The sequence below is a fragment of the Ochotona princeps genome, chromosome 16 (genome assembly GCF_030435755.1).
Source record: "Ochotona princeps isolate mOchPri1 chromosome 16, mOchPri1.hap1, whole genome shotgun sequence".
Classification (NCBI taxonomy): Eukaryota; Metazoa; Chordata; class Mammalia; order Lagomorpha; family Ochotonidae; genus Ochotona; species Ochotona princeps.
This window is the reverse complement of record NC_080847.1, coordinates 14,817,139-14,844,515: the sequence shown is the minus strand read 5'-3', so window position 1 is coordinate 14,844,515 and position 27,377 is coordinate 14,817,139. Positions and strand designations below refer to the sequence as shown.

The following is a 27,377-nucleotide window of genomic DNA, read 5'->3' as shown; positions in this document are numbered from 1 at the left end:
GGTTTCCAAGCCTGTCTTCTGCCCAGGGCCAGTTCCGTTACTTTGTCTTATTGCCTTTTGAATTACTTTGTTCTCTACCATTATTTCACGAGTGTTCAGTCATTGGCAGTTCAGAGGAGGTGTGTGGTAGGACTTTGCCTCGTGATTTACTTATAATAATAAAAAAACACCAATGTGTACTCACGAGTGAGCACTCATTTCTGGGGACCTCTTTGGTTAAAGTGAGCCCTGGCAGGTAGGGGCATGCATGGGGTATCTCTGGGTTCCCTAGGCCTCTTGCAAGTACTTGCCCAGGACAGAGTAAGAGACAGACTTGGACAGGCCCCTCTGGATGAGCAGGTCCACGCAGCGGCCATATTTCCTGGCGAAAGGCAGTGTGAGCTGCAAGGAAAGGCTGGTCTTAGCCTTGTTCTCCTGGTTAGTTGCCCACTTTAGCTCCTTGGGGGTGGGCCCCTCCCCTCCCACCAGGCATGCCCGCATGCCCTGTTGTTGGGGGCCTCTGAGCTCGGGCTCAGTTATACCCAAAGGCATCACGCAGGGATGTGGCTAAGAGTGGCCACTAGGGAAGTGAGCAGAATGACTTGAGTCAAAAATGTTTCCTGCTACTGGTTTTCTTCTTTCTAGCCACAGATGCTGATTTCATCTTTCTAAAAGTCACAGATAGGGATTTGGCCTTTAGAACAGAGTCCTGCTAGTGGTTGAGCACATGTGTTTATGGCGAATGTACTTGTTTAATGAGAAATTAGCTAAATCTTATCATCTACAATGCTCACATTAGCTCAGGGACTCCCTGGTCATCCCTCTGTTCTTATTGCTTTCTTCGTAAAGAATTCTTTTACAGCAGCCTAAATATGAATGACCAAAATGGTGACATCGTGGCAAAACAGGGCACTCCATAGCCCTGGTTAGGCTCATATGCTGTGCTTGCCTGAGGGTGCCAAGCCATTAGTAATGAAGGCACAGTTGGTATCATTGGAAGAAAATGAAAAGCCAGTAGTGGGAAAACTGCTTTTTGACTACTCTGGCTTGGTTAATGTCCCAAGCAGGGACCTGCCTGCCTGCTCGCTTGCCCGGCCTTGTGGCCTCCGAGCAGTGAGGCACAGTGAGATGGCCGTTCCCTACGGGGTGCAGGTGGCCCTCACCTCCACCCAACTGTAGAGGCGTTCCTGGGTGTGCCGGTCATCCTTGAAGCCGCTGGTGGCCAGCAGGTCCACCACAAATTGCTTGGGGCTGATGTGCAGCATCTTCCAGGAGAACTCTTGGTCAGGCAGGGCTGGGGGCACCTCCCAGCCCCTCAGTGGGAGATGGGAGTAGGGACTTTCCAGGCCTGCAGGTGCCCTCTGGGTCACATGGGGGTACTCTACATCTGTCTTTTGCCTAGTGCTCAGTCCAGATGGTGCTACCCTGCGCTTCTGACATCCTTGTGCCCTGACCTCCTCCCCTCACCACTGCACCCTCTTCTCTGCCTGCATCCTCTGGCCTTGAACCATTTTCTGCAGAGCTAGAGGACAGGTGGGAAGGTACAAGGTGCTCGCGGGCTTGGGGTCTGTCACACATACCCACAGCTGGTTGGCCAAGGAGACCAGTTTGGCTGTGATGGATTTGGGATCCTTTTGTCTGATGGAGTCCAGGATAACATCCGTCAGGAAGCGGTGACACTTTTGTGCATAAAACATCTCTTCCCAGGACAGAGAGAAACTCAGAAAACTCACATCTGTGGGGGAAGAGGAGTGAGTATGGGACTGCTGAACAAAGGCAGCATGGTTGGGGCAGGGTGGGGCATAGGGTCCTCAAGGGACCCACTGTCCCTCACACAGCCTGGGTGGGGGCTCAGGCCTTTATGCAAGGAAAGGCGGGGCTGGCCTGGCTGTCTGCAGGCCTCACCTTGGGGCTGAGGGTAGGCTGTGGGGGGCATGTTTCTGAGGTTCTCCATCTGCGTGGTGTAGATGATGCTGTCCTCCAAGAACATGCAGGAGCCATCACTACCCACCACCGGGGGGTGCGTCACTCTGAGGATGATCCCTGGGCTGCCCACCTCAGGGGCCTCAGGCAGAGACGCCTCAGGGACAGGGCTTTCTGTGAAAACAGTATGGGCAGGTGACTGTCCTGTTGTGACTGAACTAGAAACCTGGCCCCTTCTTGCTGATTCTCCTAACTCCCCACCAGCTGCCTCCCTTCTAGAATAGACTCCAGGCTTCAAGCACTCCCCGCCCCCTGCTTCATTTCCGCCACTCCCTGACCACTTTTTACAGTCCACACCTGGCCATATGACCCCATGTTTAAAATCTGTCTATTCCATTTAGGGTCGGAACAGGACACCCCAGCCTGGATTTGGCCCCTAGGACCTGACCTTCCTATCAATAGCCTTGCCTCCCATCTGTCTGCATGGGAAGCCCTGCCTTCAGCTAGACCCATGTCCTGTGCCTCCACGGCTGCCCTGGGCTTGTCTGTTTAACTTCTGCAGATGCCACAGTGCTCCACCACCTTTTATTCCTACTCCCCTTGCTTTATTCCTCTTCCCTTGCTCCAGTGATTGCTATCTGCTGCCTGGCCAGAGTAGGCTGTGCTTGGGGAGGGGGCTCCAGTCCTTCCTTTTCACTAACTCTGGGCTTGGCTGAGGGATTTACTTCCTTGTTGTATTCAGTAAGACTTGGGTCAAGGACAGAAAAGGACTTACCTCTCTCTTTTGTCCTGTGCTTGCCCCAGTCCTTCACAGTGACAGATCGTTTTACAGGGAGGTAAGGCTTAAAGGTTGGTTCCTGTCCCTTGTCTTTTACAACGGCCCCGGCCCCAGCCTGGGGGCTGGGATCCTTCTCTGAGGCCGAGCAATGGGCTTTCCAGGCAGCTGAGGTGCTGGGTTGGGCAGCAGCCTCATTGGCCACAGGGAGCTGCAGGGTAGTCTCATCCAAGGGGCTGCCCCGGGGCACTGTCAATGGCTGGAAGTCCCACTGCTTGCAATTGACCATGTCCCATTCCCTCACCAGGGAGATGAGTTTTTGCATGGGTGTGACTGGAGGGTCTTTGGTTTCAGGCTTCTGTGTGAGGTTGACTGGGGTGCTCTTTTTCTTGGGGGGGCTCTCAGGGCGGCCCCCCCAGTGTCTGGGGTTGGCACACAAGCCAGAGCAGTGTGAGTAAGCACTAGGGTTGCCTGCCCTCTTGGCGTTTCGGCACAGGGACATCTGGAAAGCCCGAGTATACTGCTCAGCTTCCTCCATCTTGCCGGATCTGGCCAGGTTCCCCTTGGCCTTGTTCCATGGAGTCCTGTCATTACAGTCTTCAAAGTCCCCAGGCATGCAGGCTGTGGCCTGGGGAGGGAGGGTCAAGAGAGTGCTCTGGGCATATCATGCATCAGAATCTTGCCCAAGACCTAATTAGCTGGGCCTAATTGTTTTGATTACCAAGAGCAACCCATCTCTGACACTGGTCACCTGAGTGGGGATGGTGCCAACCCAGAGACCTCTTAAATGTCATGGGAGACATCATCAGTGTCCCACAAGTGGCTAGTCAGCCTATGAACACATTTGGTTGTGTGCCTTCATTCTGCCATGGCCCTCAGTAGCTAGGCCTGGCCCCCCAGCCCTGTGGAAGTGGTCTTTGAGGATAAGGCCAAATAAAGAAAACGGTGACTTACTTCTTTGGCATCTCTACTAAACTCTACCAGTGACCCTGGCCCTTCTGTCACCACATGCAGCCTCCTGATGGGAAAAGCTTCTTCATTTTCAGATTCTTTCTCCTGGGTCCATGATCTGTAGAAACCAAGGGGCTGGGCTAATAGAACTTCCATCAGCTCATAGACCAGTTGGTTAAGTCTGCCCTTGGCCTGGGAGTTCCTGCTAGTAGGAGGGGGTCTGAACAGTTTTCATCCAGGACTCTGACCAGCACTGGGCCTGCTGTACTGCCCTACCCCCCAATCCCGAGAATGGGTCCCACTCTCCAAGTGGAGCACAAAGCCAGGTTTGGAGTCTCATATGAAGTTTTCTTACTTGTATGCCTCACACTGTGCAAGGGCTTCTGAGAGGGATGGGATATGGTATTCCTCCACCTCCTGGCAGAAGAGGGGCCACTCCCTGCAAACATGAAGATGTCAGATGGGGCACCTGGGCTGGGAGGGTGCATGGGGGTTCGGCACACAGAGCTTCTGCCTTAAACACCAGGAAACAGCAATGGGAAAACCTCCTCCCAGAAGGCCACCAAGTCGGGCTTCCCTGTCGTAAAGGGAGAGATCAGGTTTGGGAACATCTTTATTCCCTGCTTCACCTACTTAAACTCAGAAGGTAGAAACAGTTTTCCGAGTCTCAGGAAGTTGAGGACATGCCGGAACATCTGGCCGTCACCATGGATGAGCAGGGTCTGCCCATATGTGATCCAGTACACGCGCTGAGTGTTGGACAGCAGTTCTGGGTACTAGAAGGGATTGGCACCAGGTATACTTAGTCCCAAGGGCTAGGTCTTCAGGAAGGCATGGGTTGGCTTTTCTCACTCCACTTCCCCAACCCTCTGGGCAAAGGCTCTGGGATTCCCAACTCCCAGTCTTGCTAGCCACAGGAAGCCATCACGGGAAGCAGCACATGCAGTGAGATGCACATTGTCTCGGCTTCAGCTTTGCTGGAGGACCTTCCCAGGTCCCCAGGAACCCCATCCTACCTTCTTCTCGGCCTAGGCCCCTGAGAAATGGCCTCCTCATTAGCCACCCTCCAGAGGGCCTTCCTAGCATGCTGCTTGGTCCATTTCTGCTTGCCAGATAAGTGTATTTCAGGCTGTGGGGCTGGAAACAGTCCTTGTTCCAAGCAGATGCTGTGAGGGTTGGGTGACAGGCCCCAAAGCAGCTTGGGCAGGGAAATTAAGGGCAAGGGGGGTGGTGGGGCTGGCTGTACCTTCAGCAGAGTCTGCAGGGTGGTGGCGTACCAGTGGCTCCCAACATAGACTTTGATGATCTGTTGGGGGGAATATACAGTGACTTCTGCTGTCCACCCATCACCTGTGGAAACCAATGACAGGGACACATCATGTGGCCAGAAAGGAAGTGAGGTGGAGCCTCATTTTGGTCATTCAATATGCTCATTAAACAGCATGCAGAGGAGATGCCCACACCAGCCTTCCTTGCTGCTCAGCATTGTTTCATGGATAGTGGAACAGGCTTGGAACGGCAACCTGGAGGGTCAGCTTGTGACCCTGGGGGTGTGGGAGGGCAAGACCTCTAGAATTTGTCCCCAAGGGCACTGCTTCTCTCCACCTCCATCAACAAAGTTGGTGGTGTTATCCAGCTACCAGCTGCCTCTGATTTCTGGATTGCAGTATCCTAAGTGTTTAGTTTTTTGGGAGGTCACACTGGAGCTAGGAGTCCCTATAGATGGGCTTATTGTTTGGCAAGTATTGTAAAGTTGGGGCTGTTGATGTGGTGTGGCAAGTTAAGCTGCTACTTGCAATGCAGACATTCCATACTGTAGTTCTGTCAAGTCCAGCTGCTCTACTTCTGGCCCAATTCCTGCTAGTGGCATCTTGAAGGCCAGAGAAGATGATGACCCAAGTAGCTGGACTCCTGTGGCTCATGTGAAGGACCACATGGAAGACTCCTGTTACCCATGTGGAGTGGCTGGAAAATGAACCAGCAACTGGATAGGATACCACTGCCATTACACTGGCCTCTAAGGGACCAGTTTCTCCTGAGCTTTGTTCTGAGGGCAGGGTGTATGTATAATTAGATTATATATTCTGCACCTGGGGGCAAGCAGGGATCTTCTTAGAACCTGTGGGCTTCAGAGGCAAGCTGGCAGTCTTGTTCTGCTCAAAACAAACTGTGGTCTTAGGGAGGGTATCTCTATAGCAAGAATTCACACATGGGCCTGGCAGCGTGGCCCAGCGGCTAAAGTCCTCGTCTTGAACTCGCCAGGATCCCATATGGGCACTGGTTCTAATCCCGGCAGCTCCACTTCCCATCCAGCTCCCTGCTTGTGGCCTGGGAAAGCAGTCGAGGACGGCCCAGAGCACTGGGACCCTGCACCCACGTGGGAGACCCGGAAGAGGTTCCTGGTTCCTGGCTTTGGATCGGCATAGCACCGGCCATTGCGGCTCACTCAGGGAGTGAATCATCGGACGGAAGATCTTCCTCTCTCTCTCCTCTCTGTATATCTAACTTTGTAATAAAAGTGAAATAAATCTTAAAAAAAAAAAAAGAATTCACCCATGTCAGTCTAGCTTCCCTCCCTCTTCCAGCCTCAGTTCTTGGTCCCACTACATCATCTTTTCTCTCTAATCCTCCAGCCCCACCCCAACACTGTAGTAAAAGCCAGAAGTTTCCTTATTTACTGAGCACATCCAAGGGTGTTGGAGTCCTTGGCTCTAGGTGAGTCTTCAGAGCCACTTTCATGGGCTCATAGGTGATGTCCCTCTTGTCCAGGAAAGCACACAGCTCATATACCTCAGAAATGGTTTCGGTCAGAGGCAGCCGACAAGTGCCCAACCAGTTCCTGCCCAGAGGAAAGGTATGTCACAAAGAGCCTCAGCACGGCACCCCACAGAGCACAGCATGTAAACTTCCTGCTCCTGGGAAGCCTGGTTATAACACAGTCTCAAATCGGGCACTAGGAGGACCCATCAGTGCACTGAGTTAACCAGAAATCTGGTGATAGACACCTCACAGGTGCATGAGCCGGGAGGCTGGCCCAGCCATTCAGAACCCAGCTTAGTATGTCTCAGAAGAGTCCTGCAGCTGGACTCCTGTCAAGGCTTCAGGCCCTGTTTCAGAGGTCAGCAGCCAGCCCAAGGCCTGACTGTTCCTTTCCTACCCTCCCAGGCATCTGCCCAAGACATCCTTCCACGATCTTGAGATTACTAACACCCTGTGTGCCCTAGGAAAGCAGCCAGGTCTGATCTGCCCTGCCTTCCTGCCTCACTTGTGGTACTCTGTGACTCTAGGGTGGACATCTCTGGGAGAGATGAGTAACAGGCCTAAGGGGCATGACAGTGGTCAGGGTCAGTGGGCCCTCTTCCCCAGGGGCTCAGGAAAACTCATCTCACATTTAGTTTTTGTATCAATGCATTTTGTGACCCTAAGGGTTGTTGCACTTTTCTGCAGTTTACCCTTCTGTAAAACAGGACTGGAACTCACATTCCTGGATTAAATGGGGGCATTCTAATCTCATCCTTCAAGGCAAGGGTCAGGCATCCCCTTGCTTGGAAGTTTTCCTGCCTTCTCATGAAGCAGCCTGCCCCGGGTGCCTCCAATGGAAAGACGAAGGACCTCTGTAGTGGGGCCTGCATGGAAAGGGGGTAGCCGGCATCCTGAGGGTCTGATTTGGCTGCCTGAGACCTAACCCAGGGCTAGCCCCAGAGAAATGGACAAGATGAGAGATATGAAGTAAGCTAGTTTTTGAACCTTGGGACACTGGCACACTTTGCACAAGCCCTGTCCTTGGAAGTTCCAGGCTGGTGTCGTGGGAACAGCAATAAATGACAGGCTAGCCTCAAGGACACTCTCACCCTGTGGCTTGTAGCAAAGAGCCCAGGCTACCCCTAACAGGGGCATGTCCAGCCTGATGGAACTGAGCCTTGCCCACAGAGGCCTTACTTGACGTGCTGGAAGAGGACCCCATTGCCTGTGATGTACAGCCTGCTTCCATCTAGCGTGCTCTCGATGCGCAGCTGCCCCAGTGCTGAGTCGGGGTACTTGACCAGTAGACCCAGGGCCATCATGTACAGCGGCTTCCCAGACTCCAGGCCAGCTGTGCGGCCTCCTTTCCCAGGGCTTGGGGGAGGGCAGGAGGTCCGGGAGCAGCCACCTGTTGGGGAGAAAAGGTGGCAACTTCCTGGCCCCTGAGGTCACAGCTGGAGAGCAGGTTGGGGCTATATCCCTCCTGCTGCCCAGGGGCTTCTCTCCTTGCCCCATCCATGTCTGGATCTCCCAGCCTATGGTGGGTTGTGTGCTCAGTCAGGTGTAGAGGTCCACACTATCAGCTAGGAGGTGAGGCTGCATACAGACTCCTTTGTATTATCACTCGCACCTGAACTTCAGAATCTTTCGTAGAGCAGCCCGCAGGATCGAGGGGAGCACTGGGGACTGGTGGGCAAGCTGCTGGGGGTCTTCATGGATCAGTTCTGGTCCTCAGAGTAACCTTATGAGAGGCATGATCCTAGCTTCTCTTGGGTTATAGACACAGAAACTGACCTGAGGGACTGATGAAGTGCTTCTTCCTAAACTATGGAGCTAGACAGGAACAGGTCTGGGGTTTGAGGTCAGCTCTGTCTCTCTTCAAGGCCAGTGGAGCTGTTGGCCTTAGTTACGATGCTGTATAAAAGGCTAAGCTGGGACTGGGGCTGTGGCATAGTCAGTAAAGCTCCTGCTTGTGGTGCTAGTATTCCATAATCTCTATCTCCTTCTGTCTCTAACTCTGCCCTTCAAGTAAATATATAAGTATATGTTATATAAACAAAACATAAATAATATATATCATATATACAAATGAAATATATATATAACTAATATATATTTTAAAGATTATTTTATTGGAGAGGCAGATGTATAGAGAGAAGGAGAGACAGAAAGATCTTCTGTCTGCTGGTTCACTCTGCAACTGGCCACAATGGCCAGAGCTGTGCTGATCTGAAGCAAGGAGCCAGGAGCTTCTCCTGGGTCTCCCATGCAGATACAGGATCCCAAGGCTTTGGGCCATCCTCTACTGCTTTCCCAAGCCACAAGCAGGGAGCTTGAAGGGAAGTGGAGCAGCTGGGATATGAACTGGTGCCCATATGGGATCTTGGCAGATGCAAGGTAAGGACCCTAGCCACTAGGCTATCGTGCCAGGCCCTCAAGTTAAAAAAAAATCTATCTATCTATCTATCTATCTATCTATCTATCTATCAATCTATCTAAAGGGCTACACCACATTGTGTTTGTGGAGGGCTACCCAATTCCTAGAGCCCACTATATACCTTCTTCCACTTTTGCAGGTCATGGAGCAGACACTAGTATATCCATCTCACCATGATCCTGTTCTCTGAGGATAGGAGCCTTTGGGTGGGGGTTGTGGACTCACACCAACTCAAGAAGTTTGTAGGACCTTCCAACAGGATTCAGGCCCATGCACAATACTATTCCCCCCGAGGGGATGGGGTCCTGTCTGCCTAGGTAAAGGCTAGGAAAGTGGGGCCTGGAAATGTGGAAGGGCCTTATTCCCATAGGATCAATGCCTGATGGTGCCCAGGTTCAGCCTCTCATGTTCCAGGAGGCTCTGTACCCTCTCAGAATGCCAGTCAAGGCTCTGTGCAGTAGCTAGCTCCCTGTAGTGTACACAGCAGCTTTCGTGGTTGTGTAGGAGTTAGAAAATGGGATGAGAAAAGACCAAGACCAAAACCAAAACCAAACAGGAAGGGGTGAGCTGGCAAAAGGCAGACTGGGAGCCTGAAGCTTGCCCTACCTAGGTCAGGACGAGGCAGCTACAGGAATGGCAGCTAGGGCTGCAAGGTAGAAGGTAAGGACAATGTGGGTGGGTGGGACAGCAGAAGCATTGGTGGGAAACCACACATTCCCTAAGCCCCTCCAGCTGTGCCCAGGGAGAGGAGGGCAAGTGAATGCTGAGTCTCCAGTTGTTTGCCCCTTCCACAGGCAGGGCAGCCCAGCCTTGCCCTTGGAAATTTGCCCTTAGGCCCAGTTCCCTTCCCAGGACTGCTGGCCTGGCTTCTTCATTGGGGCTGGACTCCTGATGCCCCAGGTTGACCTGTGCTCCCTATGATTCTGGCTGGCTGACCCTGGCTACCACTCAGTGAGACACTCAACAGAAAGGGAGAGCACTCAGGGTTTTGAGCTAAAATTTCCTCTGCTTGGATTCTAAGGCAGCCAGAACACCTGCTATTCTCACCCTACTAAAACCCAAAGCGGTTGTTTGCTCTTGGATGTACCAGATCATGCCTGCACTGGCCCAAATATCCCGAGGCCAGAACTCACTGGTCCACATACCCATGTTCATCCGGTACAGCTTTATGGCTTCAGTGAGCTCAGGGATTTCCAGAATTTCCACTTCTGCTTCCAACACATCTATGTTGGAGAAATTGTCTGGCAGTAAAATCTTCTGTGAGCGGAGAAAATTCACTTGAAAATCAATGGGAGACAAAAGAGTTAGCGAGTTATTTCTGACTTAATGGATTTCCAGGTTTTAGGTATTGTACTTTAACCCTAGCTCTCCTTGTCCTGAAACAATCCTGAACACACCTGATCACATTAATTTTAAACTTGCTGTTTTCCAGGTGAAAGACTTCAGACTATTTTGTTTTCCTGTGTCTTGAGTCCATGGGGCTGGCCTCCTATGCCAGACTCTCTAGTGAGCATGCTGCCCTGAAATTTAGCCAGGAAATGTCTACCCAAGAGCAGGCCATTCCAAAAGAGTGAGTTTCAGGGTAGCTCGGAGTCTAGCTCAGTGTTCACCCATGCCACCAAGTCCTGACACCACCTCAGGTTGCTTCTGGGACCCCATCACAACCAAGCCATCCCATTTGAGCCCAGTGGGAGCTAATGCTAGAATCCACTTCTTCCTGGAAGGCTCTGTTATGCTTCCTCCCCATCTGTTCAAGCAAACCCCTAAGTTCCTGAGCATCAAGCTGGGTCTGGTGGGGATTGGGGCTAGCAGCGGGGAGAGGGGCTCTCTCAGCCAGCCCTGTGCCCTGGCCCCCACACCACCCTGGACAGAGCAATCACCAATGAAGCGGAACTCGCTGCACTCGCACTCGATCAGGGCCATAGTCTCAGCCAGCCACAGCAGATTGTCTTCAGTCACCAGGCTTGGATACTTGACTACCAGGTCTAGGGGCAGGAAGCAGTAGTGCACTTCCTCTTCCGTGTCCAGCAGTGGTGTATCCATGAGCCCCAAAGGCGCCTTGTCATGCAGGCCTAGAGGAGAATATATGGGGATGTCATTGCCTCCTAGAGATCAGGACCTCCATAGTCCAGCAGTGGAAGTTGCTGGGACACTGGTTTAGGCACTCACATTAATGCCATGAAATTTGTTTACTCCTTCGCTTCTTCCCAACTGAGCAAACCAACTCCTGTGACCCATAGGTGACATGTTTTTGATTTTCCTGGAAGCTCTAACTCCATCAATAAAAATAATGGCCCTGTTCTGGTGGCCCAGATAGGCCAACCAATGCTTCAAGGCACCTGTCAGACAGTGGCCATGTGACTTTTCTTGAGACAGTGGCCATGTGACTTTTCTGACTTCCAGGAGGGGGGTAGAAGGCAGTCTAGCCTTGCCCAGGTGCAACCAGTACACAGACAATGAATGCAGAGGAAGGTGCTTAGTTCTGGTAGGCAGAGAGCCACGGGCAGGACATTCGGCAGGTACAAGGCCAACAGAGACGACAGACAAGCAGAGAAGTCATCCATTACTGGCTCAGGCATCAGGGTGCCCTGTAGATGGAGGACTCATCTGTTAGTGTGAGGAGAGGGGCCACCCTGTGCCTGATCCTACCTGTGAAGGCTGGGCTCTTGATTGGAAACTCTGAGGGTTTGCTGATGCACTTCCACGTGCGCCAGTAGTTCAAAGACGCTCTCTCAGCCACAGGTATGTCTGCAGGCCGAACACGGAGATGGTGCTTCCCTTCCTTTAGGTTATCCAGAGTCTGTTAGAAAAAGATGATGATTGCCTTGAAAATGTAAATCAAGTAACTAGCATTTCTAGAATGAAAGCCTGGAAAGATAACATGTAGCATACTTTGGTAAAAGCATTATGAAATAATTTAGTCATCATGCATTTTATGTTAAAATGTAGTATTTACAGGAATGACCTGATATGCCAAATCCCTGTGACTATGTCCCTTCAGAGTGCTGAAACAATTTGTATGCTAAAATTTTATGTTGACTAGTAGTAACTTTATCTTGCATAATCTAAACAGCAAATTTATTTCATCACTAAAACTTGGTGTTTTCCATCATTTTTCTTCAATATCTTTTCAAAGATTTATTTTTTTAATTGGAAAGTCAGATTTACAGAGAGAAGGAGATAGAGACAGAAAGATCTTCTATCCATTGGTTCACTACCCAAGTGGTCACAATAGCCGGAGTTGAGCTGATCCAAAGCCAGGAGCAAGGAGCTTCTTCTGGGCTTCCCACACAGGTATGCAGGGTCCCAAGGCTTTGGGCTGTCCTCAACTGCTTTCCCAGGCCACAAGCAGGGAGCTGGATGGGAAGTGGAGCTGCCGGGATAAAAACTGACACCCATATGGGATCTTGGCAGATGCAATGTAAGGACTTAAGCCACTAGGCTATTGCACTGAGTCTCAATAATTTTTTTTTTTAATTTACTTGAAAGCAGACACAAAAAACAGGCAGACATAGAGAAATCTCCCATCTGCAGATTCACTCTCCAAATGCTTCACAGCCCAGGTTTAGCCAGCTGAGGCCAGGAGCTGGGGCCTCAGTCTGGATCTCCCACATGGCTAACAGGAACCCAATCACCTGAACCATTACTGCTGCCCTCCAAGGTGCACATTGGCAGGAAGCTGGAATCAGAAAGGGAGCCAGGATTCAAATCTAGGCACTCTGATTTGGGATGTGGGTGTCCTAAGAGTGTCTTAACTGCTGGTACCAAATGCCCACCTCTCCCTTTAATAATTGAAACAATCCTCTCTGACCTATTACAATCATTGTGATTTGCTTACTGACTGGGTTCATCCTAATTTGGGAAGTGATTTCAGCGATGAGATCAAGGATAAAATTGTCTTGTCTGCTATTGGCACAGGGTCTACATTTTCCAAAGCACCTGAACACACATTTATCCTGATGAGCCAGTGGAGGTCAAATACTTTGTGACTTCCCCGGGAGATCTTCCAAGTGCAGGTGACCTGCAGTGGGGAGGCCGCAGTGAAGCCTACCAGCTAGTTGGAACTGAACCCAAGTACCAGCTATCCCTCAAAAGTCCTGCAGAGGGCAGTTTCTTAACATCAAGCCCATTTGTAATTGTTGTTTTTCCTAAGACAGGGTTTTCCCAAGAAATTTGGGGAGGTAGCAGGACAAGCGGTCCCTTAAAGCCATCTCATGACCAACTTTCTTCTTTAAGTGTCTCATGAGGGACAGATATGAAATGAGCCAAAGAGCCCGCTTTAAATCCTAGCCGCTAAGATGTAACCCTTGTGGAGTTGCTTTTCCCATTCTTGAGCATTAAGAAGAGTCCCCTGGTGGTCACAGTTGTGAACTGCATCCCCATAATGGCTTCAGGTCTGCAAAAAGAGGTTGACCAAACTGGGACAATCTTCTCCACTTAGGATAGCTGGAGCAAATCCCTTCTGCACTGGTGGGAAGTGTGGGCAGTGGTGGGGCCACGAGGAATGCTTTCCTAGGCACTGAGCAATGGGGAAGATGGTGCGTGGGTAGAATAGTGAAAGAGACTCTCACATTTCAGAAATACCCCTTGTACCTTACCAAAGACATGGCTACTTGCCACCATGCTTCTTAGTTTGAGGGAAAAGAAAGACCCAAAAGCCACTCTAGTCTTCATATACTGAGATAACAACCCGTGTTGGTAATGAAGTTTCTGGATCTCAAGAATCCTGAGATTTCTTTCCACAGTGTTAGAAGCCCTCTCGCCTGCTGGGGGCTGCATGCAGCCTCGGCTTCCATAGCGAGCAGGCAGGTAGCTATCCTGAGGGGCCCCATTCCTGCAAATGCAGATGGCAGGCATGGATCTGGGACTCTGCAGCCCAGGTTGTGACCACGGTTCTCAACCAGTTGCCTCCCAGATGTTCCAGAACTACTTCAAGTTTCAGGCTCCTCAACTGCAAAGCAGAGATGAAGACAGATCTGGAAGATGTCCCTGGAAAGATTAAAGGAACTAACATCCTGCTTTCCTTCTTCCTCGTGCTCAGGTCCCAAGCTACCTCTGCAGTCTCAACTCCTGTTTCTCTTTTCGCTTATGCCCTTCAAGAGTGACAAATCTTGAACAGGAAAAAAAAAAAAAAATAGAGGCATGCCTGTAGCCTCAGTGTTAAGATTCTGACCAAGGTGCCCTCATCCCTCACCAACAGAGCGCCTGGGTTCCACAGACCCAGATCTGGCCCCAGACTGCAGTTTCTCATTCACACAGACCCTAGGAGGCTATGGTGATGGCTCGCTTACCTAGGTCTCTGCTATCCACCTGGAAGACCCCAACTGATTTCCTAATTCTCTGTGCTTGTCAAATTTTAACAAGAGAAAAAGGGAAATAAATTTACAAAGACTACAATCCCTACCAGCAAGGCCAATGGAACAGGCTAGTCTTGAGGCACCGGGTGATACCAGGCTCAGGAATCCCAATAAGGTTGTATTCTGAATTCCTTGACCAAGCTTCGTCCTGATTCCTAGAAAAACAAGTCCTGTACTTATAGGAAGCTACTGGGTGTGGTTAAAAAAAAAAAAAACCAAACCTACAGTGAGCCACTCTGCAGCCACCCTCCAGACATTGCAGTCTTCACTCTCCTGATGCACACAACCTTGCCAATAATTCCAGTACCTCACTTGCTTTGCTCTCTCTGCTGTACTGTGGCAAACTGGAACCACGCCTGTGGGATCTCAGGATATTTTAATTGAATGGATGAGTAAGCGAAGAAAGAACACTTCAGAGCAGCTTGGCTTCCAGCTTCCCTGCAGCTTTGCTGACTGAAGTTGCTACCCAGAGTGCGGCTGGTCCTCCACGGACTGACTTCAAGCCCACTTTCATCTGCCTGAACATTCTAGGAATTTCATTCCTTTTATGTCATGACAGGGAAACACAGCGGAAGGAGAATTTATTTAAGGAAATACAGACCTGAATTCAGATGGCTCATTGCCAATACAAGGATCAATGACATTGCTTTTGACCTAGATAACAGTAAAAAAAAAAAAAAGTGTCCATCAGAAGCAACATAAAGTGTGTGTGTGTGTGTGTGTGTGTCTGCCTGCCATCAAAGACGCTGACAGGCACACTCTGCTGGCACAGCTTTGGGACTTAACGGAGGTTCTTCCCACAGCAGCAGCTGCAGTTCTCAGAGATACTCCATGCTCTGATATTAGGAATATGTTGGTAATGGAGCTTGTGGATCCTACCCCAGGCTGCTCTGTAAAGACAATAAGGACCAGTGTGGCTTACAGAAAAGGAGGTGCAGACTGCTGCGAGCTGCCCACATTACCATCTCAAACTTGCCCCTCCAAGGTGTGCCCAGTCCTCTTGGTCATCTTCAGTACCTCTCTCTGTGTTCTCATAGCACTTGTTTCTGTGATTCGGCTACTGTGAAAGATGCTGGGAATGCAAATATGAATGGAGTCCAGTCCAGTGACAGAGAAAGACATAGGAACACACAGTTCTAACAGACAAGCATTGATCTGATAGAGGAATTAGTTGGTAATGAAAGCTGACAAAAAATGTCATACTAGGCACATGTAGGCCAAATCTTTCTAAAAGATTTATTTATTTTTATTGTAAAGTCAGATATACAGAGAGGAGGAGAGACAGAGAGGATGATCTTCCGTCCGATGATTCACTCCCCAAGCAGCCACAACGACCAGAGCTGTGCCGATCTGAAGCCAGGAGCCAGAAGCCTCCTCTAGGTCTCCCATGAGGGTGCAGGATCCAAGGCTTTAGGCCATCCTTGACTGCTTTCCCAAGCTACAAGCACAGAGCTGGATGGGAAGCGGAGCTGCCAGTACACGAACCGGCACCAATATGGGATCCCAACACATGCAAGGAGAGGACCTCAGCCACTAGGCTATTGCGCTGAGCCCCAGGCCAAATCTTAAAAAGAGAATTTTTTTAAAAAGATTTATTTATTTTTATTGCAAAGTCAGATATACAAAGAGAAGGAGAGACAGAGATGAAGATCTTCTGTCTGATGATTTACTCCCCAAGTGACCGCAAAGGCAGGTTCTGCACCGATCCAAAACCAGCAGCCAGAAACTTCCTCCAGGTCTCCCATGCAGGTGCAGGAACCCAATGCTTTGGGCCATCCTTGACTGCCTTCCCAGGCTACAGACAGAGACCTGAATGGGAAGTGGAGTTGCCGGAATTAGAACCAGCGCCCATATGAGATCCTGGTGCGTTCAAGGCGAGGACTTTAGCCGTTAGGTCACTGTACCGGACCCAAAAAAAGAATTATTCTGGGCCTGGCCTAGTGGCTAAATCCTCACTTTGCATGTGCTGGGATCCCATATGGGCCCTGGTTCATGTCCCGGCTGCTCCATTTCCCATTCATGTCTCTGCTTGTAGCCTGGGAAAGCAACAGAGGATGGCCTAAAGTCTTGAGACCCTGCACCCACATGGGAGACCTGGAGGAGGCTACTGACTTTTGATCTCAATCAGCTCAGCTCTGGCCACTGCAGCCATTTGGAGAGTGAACCAGCAGACAGATCTTTCTCTCTGTATGTCTTTCTTTTTGTATGTCTGCCTTTTCAATAAAAAGTAAAAATTAATCTTTTTTTTTTAAAGAGGGAAACATTCTAGAAAAAGGACACAGTAAGTGAAGAGGCGTGGAGAACAGGTAGGCTGCTGAGGGGTGTGGCTGAATGGACAAGACCATGCATACACCCAGGTGTGTGTAGATGTTGCTCTATGAGCCAGGACAAGCAGAAGGGCCAGCCCAGGAGATGACCGCTGTCACATTAAAGTTTTATACTTGAGCTGTCCATTTACTCATACCCATAGACAAGCCACATTGTTGGGATAAATATTTGCTATCTTTACAGACTCTACTTTCTTTCCAAGATTACAGTAGTAATCTGTCCTCACATCATGAATATAGGGAAATGTGAGAAGTCTGCCACAAGTCTATTTTCTTAGACATCATTTGTGTGATGAATGTAACATGCCCAGGCTCTCTTGAGCACAAAGAATACAAGCATATTCGGGTTCCTTAGTAGCAGCAGAATGCTGACAAGTGGAACAATTTAAGGTTCCAAACTTAGAAGTCATCAGAAAGCAACGAAAGAGCTAACACACTTGGCATGTACTGTATTACAATGTCCTCAGTAGAACTTCGAAAGGCAGGTAAAGGGAATCCAAAAGTCTTTCAGGAACCTTGAGCCCCTATGAGTGACCCTGAAGGGAAACTGTACACTCCACTGCAGCAGCTATGATTCCTAACGAGGACAATGTTTTGTGAAGGGTTCAGAGCCATTCACTACAAGGTAAAGAAGCTTTTCGAAATTAGAAGGTTAAGTGCCAGGAAGCTCTGTGATAGTAATGTGCACACCTGCCATGACTACTTGCTATTGCCCCTGTGAACAACACACAGCACTCCCAAGCATCCAGGTGCATGGATGTGCACATCAGCCTGGATGACTTTAGGTCTGTATCTAGCTCTGAAGGTTCTTGTGAATTCCAGACCTGAATATCCAGCATCTCCTCATCATTTGCACTTGGTTCTCACTGCCTCTCAAATGTAACATATTCAAATCTTAACTCCTGATTTTTTGTTTCTTCCTAACTCTCCACATTCGTTATAATCCCCTATTCCAAGTGATGAGAATAAAGGAATGGTCTACTTGCACTCACCCTACATCCAATTCATTAGTTAACTCTGTCAGTTCTACCACCAGGACACATCCAGAGTTTGAGTCCTCCCAAGTCTACTCTCACCCTCTTAGACCAAAGCACCATTAGCTTTCACCTGGATAGTACAGCAAATTCCTTATTTCTTTTCTCTTGTTCTTTCCGTTCTTTTCTCCCTCCCTCCCTCATTCCCTTATCTTTCTTTCTTTTCTCTCTTTTTAAAATATTTATTTATTTTTATTTTTGAAATGTATATTTACAGAGAGAAGGAGAAACAGAGATCTTCTATCTGCTGTTTCACTCTCCAAAGGATCCTAACAGCTGGAGCTGAGTCAATCTGAAGCCAGGAGTTCCTCTGGGTCTCCCACATGGATGCAGCGTTCCAAGGACTTGAGCCATCCTCCTTTGCCTTCCCAGCCCAGAAGCAGGGACTGGATGGGAAGTGGAGCAGCTGGGACATGAACCGGTGCCTATATGAGATGCCAGTGCCTGCAAGTGGAGGATTGGCTTGTTGAGCCACTATGTTAGCTCATCCCTCCTCTCTTTCCTTCCTTTTTTTTCCTTTATTATCTTTTTTCTTTCTTTATTATCTTTCCCTCCATTGCCTTTCTTCCTTTATTCATTCGTTCCTTCTTTTCAAGATTTACTCCTTCATTATTTGAAAGAGGGAGAGAAGGAGGGAGATACAGAGATCTTCCATTTGTTGGTCTACTGCCCAAATGGCTACAATGACCAGGGCTTCTCCAGGCTGAAGTTAGGAACCCATAACTCCCTCTAGGTCTCTCAACAGGGTAGTGGCAGCCCAAGCACTTGGGCTGTCTTCTGATGCTTTCCCAGACATACTAACAGAGAGCTGGACCAGAAGTGGAATAGTTGGGACTTGAACCAGCACTTACGGGCTGCTGGTGTTACAGGGAGTGGCTTAAGCCATTTTGTCACAAGCTGACCCTATACAGGAAACTCCTAACTGGTTTCCCTATATCCTCCCATTCCTTGCTAGGGTCTGTGCCAAAGATCAGCAACTTCTTTTGTAAAGCACCAGACTGCAGCACTTTAGGCTTTGCTAGCCACATGGTCCCTGTCAGCTCATTCACTCAGCTCTGTGCTGCAGCCTGAGATATTTTTAAAATATCTACTTATGTTTATTGGAAAGTTAGATATACAGAGAGAAGAGACAGAGGAAGATCTTCCATCTGTTAATCACTCCCCAAGTGGCCACAACAGTCAGAGCTGAGTCGATCTGAAACCAGGAGCCTGGAGCTTCCTCTGGGTCTCCCATGAGGGTACAGGGTCCCAAGACCATTTCCCAGGCCACAAGCAGGGAGCTGGATGGGAAGTGGGGCTGTCGGGATATGAACTTATAAGGGATCCTGGTGCATGCAAGGTGAGTCCTTTAGGTGCAAAACAAAGACTCCAGCTGCTAGGCTACCACACCAGGCCCCATAGTACCCTTAATTCTTTTTTTTTTTAAGATTTATTCATTTTATTACAGCCAGATATACACAGAGGAGGAGAGACAGAGAGGAAGATCTTCCATCCGATGATTCACTCCCCAAGTGAGCTGCAACGGGCCGGTGCGCGCCGATCCGATGCCGGGAACCTGGAACCTCTTCCGGGTCTCCCACGCGGGTGCAGTGTCCCAATGCATTGGGCCGTCCTCAACTGCTTTCCCAGGCCACAAGCAGTGAGCTGGATGGGAAGTGGAGCTGCCGGGATTAGAACCGATGCCCATATGGGATCCCGGGGGCTTTCAAGGCGAGGACTTTAGCCGCTAGGCCACGCCGCCGGGCCCAGTACTCTTTTTTTTTTTTTTTTTTTTTTTTTTTTTTTAAAGATTTATTTTATTTTTATTACAAAGTCAGATTAGAACCAGCAGCCATATGGGATCAAGGCGAGGACCTTAGCCACTAGGCCACGCTGCCAAGCCCCGGGCCCAGTACTCTTAATTTTAAAAAGAGATTTATGTGCTTAAAAAGCAGAGCAACAGGGGCTGGCATTGTTGTGCAACAGGTTAAACTGTTGCCTGCAGCACCGGCATCCCATATGGCACCTGTTCAATTTCCAGTTGTTCCTCTTCCTATCCAACTCCTTACTAATGTGCCTAAGAAAGCAGCAGCAAAAGGCCTAAGCACCTGGGCCCCTGCACCACATGAGACTCTAATGAAGCTCCTTGTTACTTTCTCAAGTGGCCATAACAGCCATATCTGTTTCAGGTTGAAGGCAGGAGGTTGGAACTGAATCCAGGTCTACATGGTTAGGAGGGGCCTAAGTTGATCCATCTTCTGCTGCCTTCCCAGGCACATTAGCAGGAAGTTAGATCAGAAGTGATGCAGCAGGACTCGAACCAGCTCTCCAGTGTGGAATGCCAGGTGCCATAAACAAGCAGCTTAACCCACTGCAAAACAATACTGGTGAAGCCACTGTAGTGGGATAGCATGCTAATCCTCTACCAAAAAGTGGTGGCATCTCATATAGGTGCCAGTTCATGTCTCAGATGATCCACTTCCAATCCAGCTCCCTGCTTATTGCCTGGGAAGGCAGCACAGAATAGCCAAAGTCTTTGGACCCTTATGCCATGTGAGAAACTCAGAGGAAACTTCTGGATCCTGGCTTCAGATTGGCTCAGCTCTGGCCTTGCAGCCATTTCAGGAGTGAACCAGTGGATGGAAGATCTCTCTCTTTTTTTCTCCCTCCCTCCCCACCGCCTCTCCTTTCTGTAAATCTTTCAAATAAAAATACGTAAATAAATCTTTTTTAAAAAGCCATGCTGATCCCTCCACTTTCTTTTAAACTCTTGTGAATAATACTGCTATAAATATCAATCTATAAAATTTTGTGTGGACGTAAGTTTTCATTTCTCTTGGGTATTTACTTAGGAGTGAACCTGCTGGGTTATACGGTAACTCAATATTTAACTTTTTAAGCAACTACTGAGAAATCGTACTATTTTCCAAGTAGGCTGCACAATTTTACATCCCCAGTGGCAGTATATCAGGGTTCTAGTTTCCCCACATTCTTAATACCATTTATGACCTGCTTTATTGTAGTCTCTGACTTACAAAGATTCAACTTAAAATTTGACTTTACATTGGTGTAAAAGTAATCACATTCAGTAGAAACTGAACTTTGGATTTTAAACAGTATAATCTGTTGCAATGCTGGGTGGTGGAGGGAGCCATGGCTACCAGTAAACAACTCATATGCTGTGCTGTGTGAGCCTGTGCTGCTAAGTTCTGCTGCTATATCCCAGAAGCTGTTGCTTAACCCAAGGCCCAATGAACTTTTTAAAACTTACATATCACCATTTTACTTCTGCCTTTAAATAGCCCCAAACTACCTGTAACATGTAGAATAAATCCTGTGTCCTCACTGTGGCCTACAGAATTTTGCAAGATCTGGTTTTCTCTAATTTCACCTTCTACCCTTGGCATCATGCTCCCTCACACTGCACCTTACAAAGGCCTCCATATTGGCTGCTGGCCAGCCAGTGTAACCTCAGTGCATTTGTTTCTTATTCCTAATTCCTGGAAGTACCTTCCCCAGACATCTGCATAACTTGCCCTTTCTATTTCAAGTTTCTGCTCAAATGTTGCCTGGCCAGTGAGGCCATCTCTGACTGGTCTTTCTAAACAAGTAACTTCCCTGATCTCAATCACTTGCTATCTCTTTACCCTTATACTGCTTATCACATACTACCCATACATACATTTAAAACCCACACACATTAGATGTAAATGGCTCATTATTTCAACCAAATACCAATACTACAAGGACAATAAGGCAATGATACCCTAGAAAAATACAGTAAGAAGTTTTTTTTAAAAAAAAAAAAAAAAAGACCAATAGAATAAAAAAGAACAATCTGAAATTCTAAGTGTGGTCACAGAATCTCCCTTCTCCTTCATTATGACCCAGGGAGTACTTACTCACTATTCTTCATAGCACTTACTGCTCCTGATGTACGGTTCTACAGCTCATCCCTACATCTTCAGAGCTTGACATGTCTGATGCTCAATATGCAATAAGTATTACAACTAAGATCAAGATCATAATGGGCATAAAGCATATGCTATGGAAGTCAAAGCAGCAGAGTATGGATGGAAGTGGGACAGGTGGAATAGAGGGCAGAGAAATAAGGAGTAAAGATTTGGGAAACGGGATGGGTTAAGAGCAGCACCAGAGTAGGAAACCAAGGGCCTGCCCTCTGCAAACTTCCTAACTCATTCTACTTGTTGGTTCATTTCACATGGCTTTCCAACAAAGCCTACAGATAATCCGGGTAAGATGCCACTTGTTGAGTTCATATGAACTTTAGTTATTGGGACATAAGGTCCCATTTTTATTGTTTAGGTTAAAATCTGGACTCTGACGAGAAACACTAACAATGTGTTGGTTTTAAAGGTTTATTTTATTTGAAACTCAGACTTGCAGAGGCCCAAACACTTGGGCCATCTTTTGCTGCTGTCCCAAGCACATTATCAGGGAGCCAGATCAGAAATAGCGTAGCTAGATCTTGAGCCTGCACCCATATGGGATGCCTGCTCTGCAGACTGCAGCTTAACATGCAGTATCACAGTACTGGTCCCAAGCACCAACAAGTTAGAAGTTTAGAGTTTATATAAGAGCTGTCCAGTTAGCACTGTGACACAGCACTGGTTCAAGTCATGGCTGCTTCACTTCCAATCCAGCTCCCTGCAAATGCACTTGGGAAAGCAGCAGAAGATGGACCAACTCTTTGGTTCCTGTACCCACATAGGAGACTAGAAGAAACTCCTAGCTCCTTGATTCTGCCTGGCCCAGCGCAGTTCCTTTGGCCATTGTGGCCATTTTGGGGTGAACCAGTAAGCTGAAGATCTGTCTCTTTTTAACACTGCCTTTCAAATAAAAATAGATATGAGCTGTCCAAGAGCCACAGAGTACATGTAGCTACTGTTGAAACATGATAGTCTGAATTTGAATTGTGCTGTAACCAAAAACACACATCAGACTTTCAAGACTTAGTATGAAATGAAAATAAATATATATTTGAAATCTAAATATTGATCACATATCAAAATAATCCTTTGGGGCAGGCATTGTGGTAAAGGCAGGCTAAGTTGCCATTTGCATCACCCACATGCATTCCTTGTTGGGGTTGCCAGTTTGAGTCACAGCTACTCTACTTTGAATCTAGCTTCCTGCCAAGACATTCTCCCACAAGGAAGACTTAGATGGTGCTTACGGCTCCTAGCTTTGGCTAGACCTAATGTTGGCTCTTCTGGGCTTTTTGGGGAATGAATCAAAGGATGGATAATCTCTTTCTCCACCCACCCCTCATCACTCTTTCAAGTAGATGAACAAAATATTTTAAATATACAGGGTTACATAAAATATATTATTAAAATTAATTTCACGGGGCCCAGCGCAGTAGCCTAGTGGTTAAAGTTCTCATCTTGCACGCGCCGGGATCCCATATATGCATCGGTTCTAATCCTGATGGCTCTGCTTCCCATCCAACTCTCTGCTTGTGTCCTGGGAAAGCAGTTGAGGACAGCCCAAAAGCCTTGGGACCCTGCACCAGCATGGGAGACCCAGAAAAGGTTCTGGGCTCCTGGCTTCATATCAGCACAGCCTGGCCATTGTGGCCACTTGGGGAGTGAATCAATCCATGGAAGATCTTCCTTTTTCCTCCTCTCTTCATATCTTCCTTTTCAATACATCTTTAAAAAATTAATTTCAATTTTTAGAAAACCAAAAGATAGGGAGAGAGAGAAAAGCAGAAAGAAAGCTCTGAACCCCAAGTGTACACAAGAACTGGGGCTGGGTCAGGTCAAAACCAGGAGCTGGGAACGCATGGTCTCTCCCATTGGTGGCACGGATCCAGCTACCTGAGCCATCACATGCGGTCTCCCAGGATCTATATTAGCAGGAAGCCCAGGACTCCAACCCCAGCACTCTGATAATGGGATGAAGGTGTGTCGTAACTGTTAGGACAAAGGCCTACTTTACTTACTATTTTTCCTTTTTAAGACATGCCCACTGGTGCTAGTGCTGTGACACAGAGGGTGAAGCTGCTTCCTGTGGCACCAACATCCCAAATGCTAGCTGACTTGATCCAGCTCCTGGCTAAGGTACCTGAAAAAGCAGTGGTGGATACCCCGAGTGTGTTTGGGTCCCTACACCCATGTAGGAGACACAGAAGAAGCTTTTGGCTTATGATCAGCCCAGTTCTGGCCACTGTGGCTATCTGGGGATTGAAACAGCAAGTGGAAGATGTCGCTGTTTGTTTCTGTCTCTCCCTCTCTGTTTAACTCTGCCTTTCAAATAAAAGTAAATCAATCTTGGGGAAACTTTTTAAATTACGCATGTGACTCACACAAGTTTGTATTATAGTTTGATTAGATAATCCCATTTTCCCCTTGGGGCCCATAAGAACAATACCTGAAATTCAGAATTTTCTCAAGAAATACTGGCTAAAGGCAGTAACCTAGGCTGAGGAGGGTCTTCAGGCTAAGAATTGGCAAACTCCTGTTTCTTTTCATAAAGTGTTCATTTAGTCAAAAACCTGGCTATCTGGAGAGGCAGCGGAAGAGGAATGCAGAGGAAATGTGTGAGGCTGCTGATGAGCTAGCCTGAGGAGGCTGTGGGTTCCCAGCTGTATTTACACTCAGCTTCAGTGAATAAACACCACTTCAGTGGGCCAGCCCAAATGTTTATTTCTTTGAAAATACCATTTGCAGAGCAAAAGCACTTGTTTCACAGTCTGTTGTAGGGAGGCAGATCTACATGATTCTTCCAATTGTGCTGCTCACCCATTTGACGACTTCAGAACTGTTCCCACTTGCGGGCCACTGTGTTGTTGCCTCCATTCAGAGACATATTTTGTTTCAACACGGGACAGGAAGACAGCAAATGGGTTAAAGGACTTAATAAGCTGTTTGCATAATAAGGCTTGTATTAACACAGTTCTTCTAAAAACTGCTTTGATCTCTTCGATTTTCTGTAATGAGCAAGCTACTCCCTCCCTTTCCCCATGAAACGGTGCCTTGGCACACAGCCATCAGCAGTCCTGATGGGCCAGACCATTCAAGTGGTTTTGAAGCCACTTGTAAGCAATTGTAGCAATTCTCCATTCCCAGGGCAGTGGAAAAAAATTTGAACTCAAATGGTTAGCTTGGAGGGGGAAAGGGGGGAAAAGGAGAGAAAAGAACAATGTCACAATTTGCAATGAAGTATGGTGGGGTTTTTTGATTTCCAAATATGGCACACACTTTAGGAGGAAGCACTGAACTATTCAATAAGGAGCATCCATAAACACAAGGTTTGGGAGATGCTTTCCTTCCTTCAGGCCCCTGCAACACGTTCATTTTCTTCTAAGTGATGCTGGGGAAGGGAGCTGGTGGTGCACTGAGAGCTACTGACAGATTCTAAAATTTGGAAATGCTTTTGCTTTGCTGTAAATAAATGCTGTGGGCCTCATCAGTGCAATGGGAAAGTAATACTCCTCATGAATATTTTAGATTTTAAATCTCAGCACAGTGTGCATGGCAAACCATACTTCCAAAGTGCTCTCCTTTTAAAATCCAACAACAAAACAAGCAGCAGCTTAGACTACGGAGCTTTAAGCACTACGGGCACCTTCTCAAGGGGATAGGCCAGTACTGGGTCCATGGTGATGCAGACAGATAAAGCAGTGTCAGGATGAAATCCTGTGCAGTTCCAAGGTATTAGTTGGCACACTTGCCTATTTAGAGCGTCCCCTCCCATATGATAACCAAGACATACACATTTTGTGTAAACCCTCTGTGGTGGAAAAGGGCGTCTTACCTGCAGCAAAGGCATCAGCTGTAAGCCCAGTGCCTGCTCGTAGAGCAAGTTGAGTTCTGTGCAGCTGGAGAAGGAGAGCTTGGAGGTGTAGAGGTAATAGTGTACATGTCGGAAGGTGGAGCCATCGCGGTCGATGAACAGCCTCTGGCTCTCAGAAGCCGTCAAGGCCGCAGCTTCCTTCCACAGCACAGAGTCTGGGAACTGAGCAAGTTTGCCTCTGGGCACTGAGAAATGCCAACCCCCAACGTTGAAGTGAAACAAGTCCTCAGCCGAGTCCTGAGGCCCACCAGGCTCCTCCTAGGGGGAGACAGAAAGAGCAGGGCAAGAAAAGGAGATAGAAGAGCAGCCAGATTGAGAAGGAATAACTAAAACTACCTCTGTGTGCCATTAACATAATTGTGTGGGTAGAAGATACTCAGGAAGGGTCTAGTGCAATAGTCTAGTGGCCAAATCATTGTCTTGCACACCCAGGACCCAATATGGGTGCTGGTTCGTGTTCCCACTGCTTCACTTCCCCTTCCAGCTCCCTGCTTGTGGCCTGGGAAAGCAGAAGAGGATGGCCCAAAGCCTTTGGACCCTGCACACACGTGGGAGACCTGGAAGAAGCTCCTGGCTCCTGGCTTCAGTTTGGTCAGCTCTGGTCAGCCATTGTGACCACTTGGGGAGTAAATCAACAGACGGAAGATCTTCCGCTCTGTCTTTCCCTCTCTCTGTAAATCTGACTTCACAATAAAAATACACTTTTTAAATAATAAAAATAATTTTTAAAAAACTGCATCTAGGACTTTGCCAAGGAAGGTAAATAAATTGCATGCAATCAAGAAGTGAACTCCATGTCTTCTACGGTAAGGCTGGTCTACAGATTCACAAGAGCAAGAGGCCAGCACTGTGGCATCGTGGTTAACCTGCTGTTTGCAACACCGATATCCATATGGTGTGTGCCAGTTTGTGTACCAGCTGCTCTACTTTCAATCTAGTTTCCTATGTAACGCACCTGGGAGGAGCAGCAGCACATGGCTTAAGTGCTTGAGCCCCTGCCACCCACGGGGGAGACTCAGGTGGAAATCCTGGCTCCTGGCTATGGCCTGGTCTATTCTGGGTTGCTGGGGCCATTTGAATGAACCAGTGGACAGGAGATCTCTGTCTCTCCCTGTCTCATGTATTCATACATTAATACATGAAAAAGAGGAAGAGGAAGAAGAGAAGGAGTAGCAATTACATTTGCCACTTTGAGGCCAAAAGTATTAGAGGGCACTTGAAGAGGATTCAGTGTTGCCATGATTCACTGTAACTATGCTGGAACTCTCCATTTTTTGCCTTCTGTTGCTCAAGTCCTTGACAACGACACCCACTTCTGATCTCGGGCCCTCTTTCTCTGTCAAGGATAGAGTACCACGACACGACACGAAGATGATGGAGTCAGGGCTCAATGAGTTAGCCTCCTTCCACACAGGGGCTCTCAAGAGGCGTCTTCAGGAGTGGGGGGAGGGGCAAGGGCGCGGCTGCTCTTTCCAGAATTTTCTTCTCAGAGAGCACTCAGAGGAAAGTCGGTCAGGACAGCACCATCCCAGGCTGGCATAGTCCTCAGTCACGCCCCTCCTCACGGATCCTTCTCCCCCTAGACCTCCTTCCTAACAAGCCCTTTCCACACCTAGGCTCCCAAGGCAGCACCTCACCGCCTCAGAGCCCGACGTCCCAGCCTTAGCACACCCGGGCACCCCGACCACCATCCTTCCGATTTGTATCCTCAACTTCTCACAGCCTTACCCAACTCCGCATCCCTCCAGCACGCAGATAGGAAGATCATTACCACATGTGCCCAGACCCTGGAGTGCCCCCAACTCAGGCCTAAATCTCATCCGGTAATTCTTCCCTCAGACTCGGCTGCCCAAATCCCTCAAACCTAGGGTTACCCGGCCCCCCAACCATGTAGTCCTCTTCCTGACCCACTACGCGCCCCCTCTCCGCTCTCTGGACTGTTTTGGTGTTGCTGGCGCCCCCGTCAGGGTGGCCTCCGTACCATATCGGGCGTCCTGCGGCCGGCGGGTAGGCACGCGACCCCGCCACTAACGGCCCCTGGGAGCGCGGCGG

At 48.6% G+C, this 27,377-nt stretch overlaps 1 protein-coding gene across 2 annotated transcripts; it reads right to left on the bottom strand.

Annotated features, from left to right (window-relative positions):
* Positions 1–187: 187 nt before the first annotated feature.
* KCTD19 (potassium channel tetramerization domain containing 19) lies at positions 188–27,377 on the bottom strand. Of its 2 annotated transcripts, none has more exons than XM_058674834.1 (16): positions 27,307–27,377; positions 25,287–25,583; positions 11,457–11,607; positions 10,688–10,879; positions 9,953–10,084; positions 7,568–7,778; positions 6,307–6,467; positions 4,875–4,978; positions 4,262–4,404; positions 3,984–4,067; positions 3,632–3,746; positions 2,678–3,305; positions 1,885–2,076; positions 1,560–1,714; positions 1,143–1,244; positions 188–381 (listed from the first exon to the last, which is right to left on the bottom strand). In XM_058674834.1, exons 1-16 carry the CDS (start codon positions 27,307–27,309, stop codon positions 268–270), a joined length of 2,784 nt encoding a protein of 927 aa, XP_058530817.1. In that variant the 5' UTR covers positions 27,310–27,377; the 3' UTR covers positions 188–267. The 2 variants fall into 2 exon arrangements, with proteins under 2 accessions (XP_058530817.1, XP_058530816.1); XM_058674833.1 differs by lacking the exon at positions 27,307–27,377 and adding an exon at positions 27,054–27,266.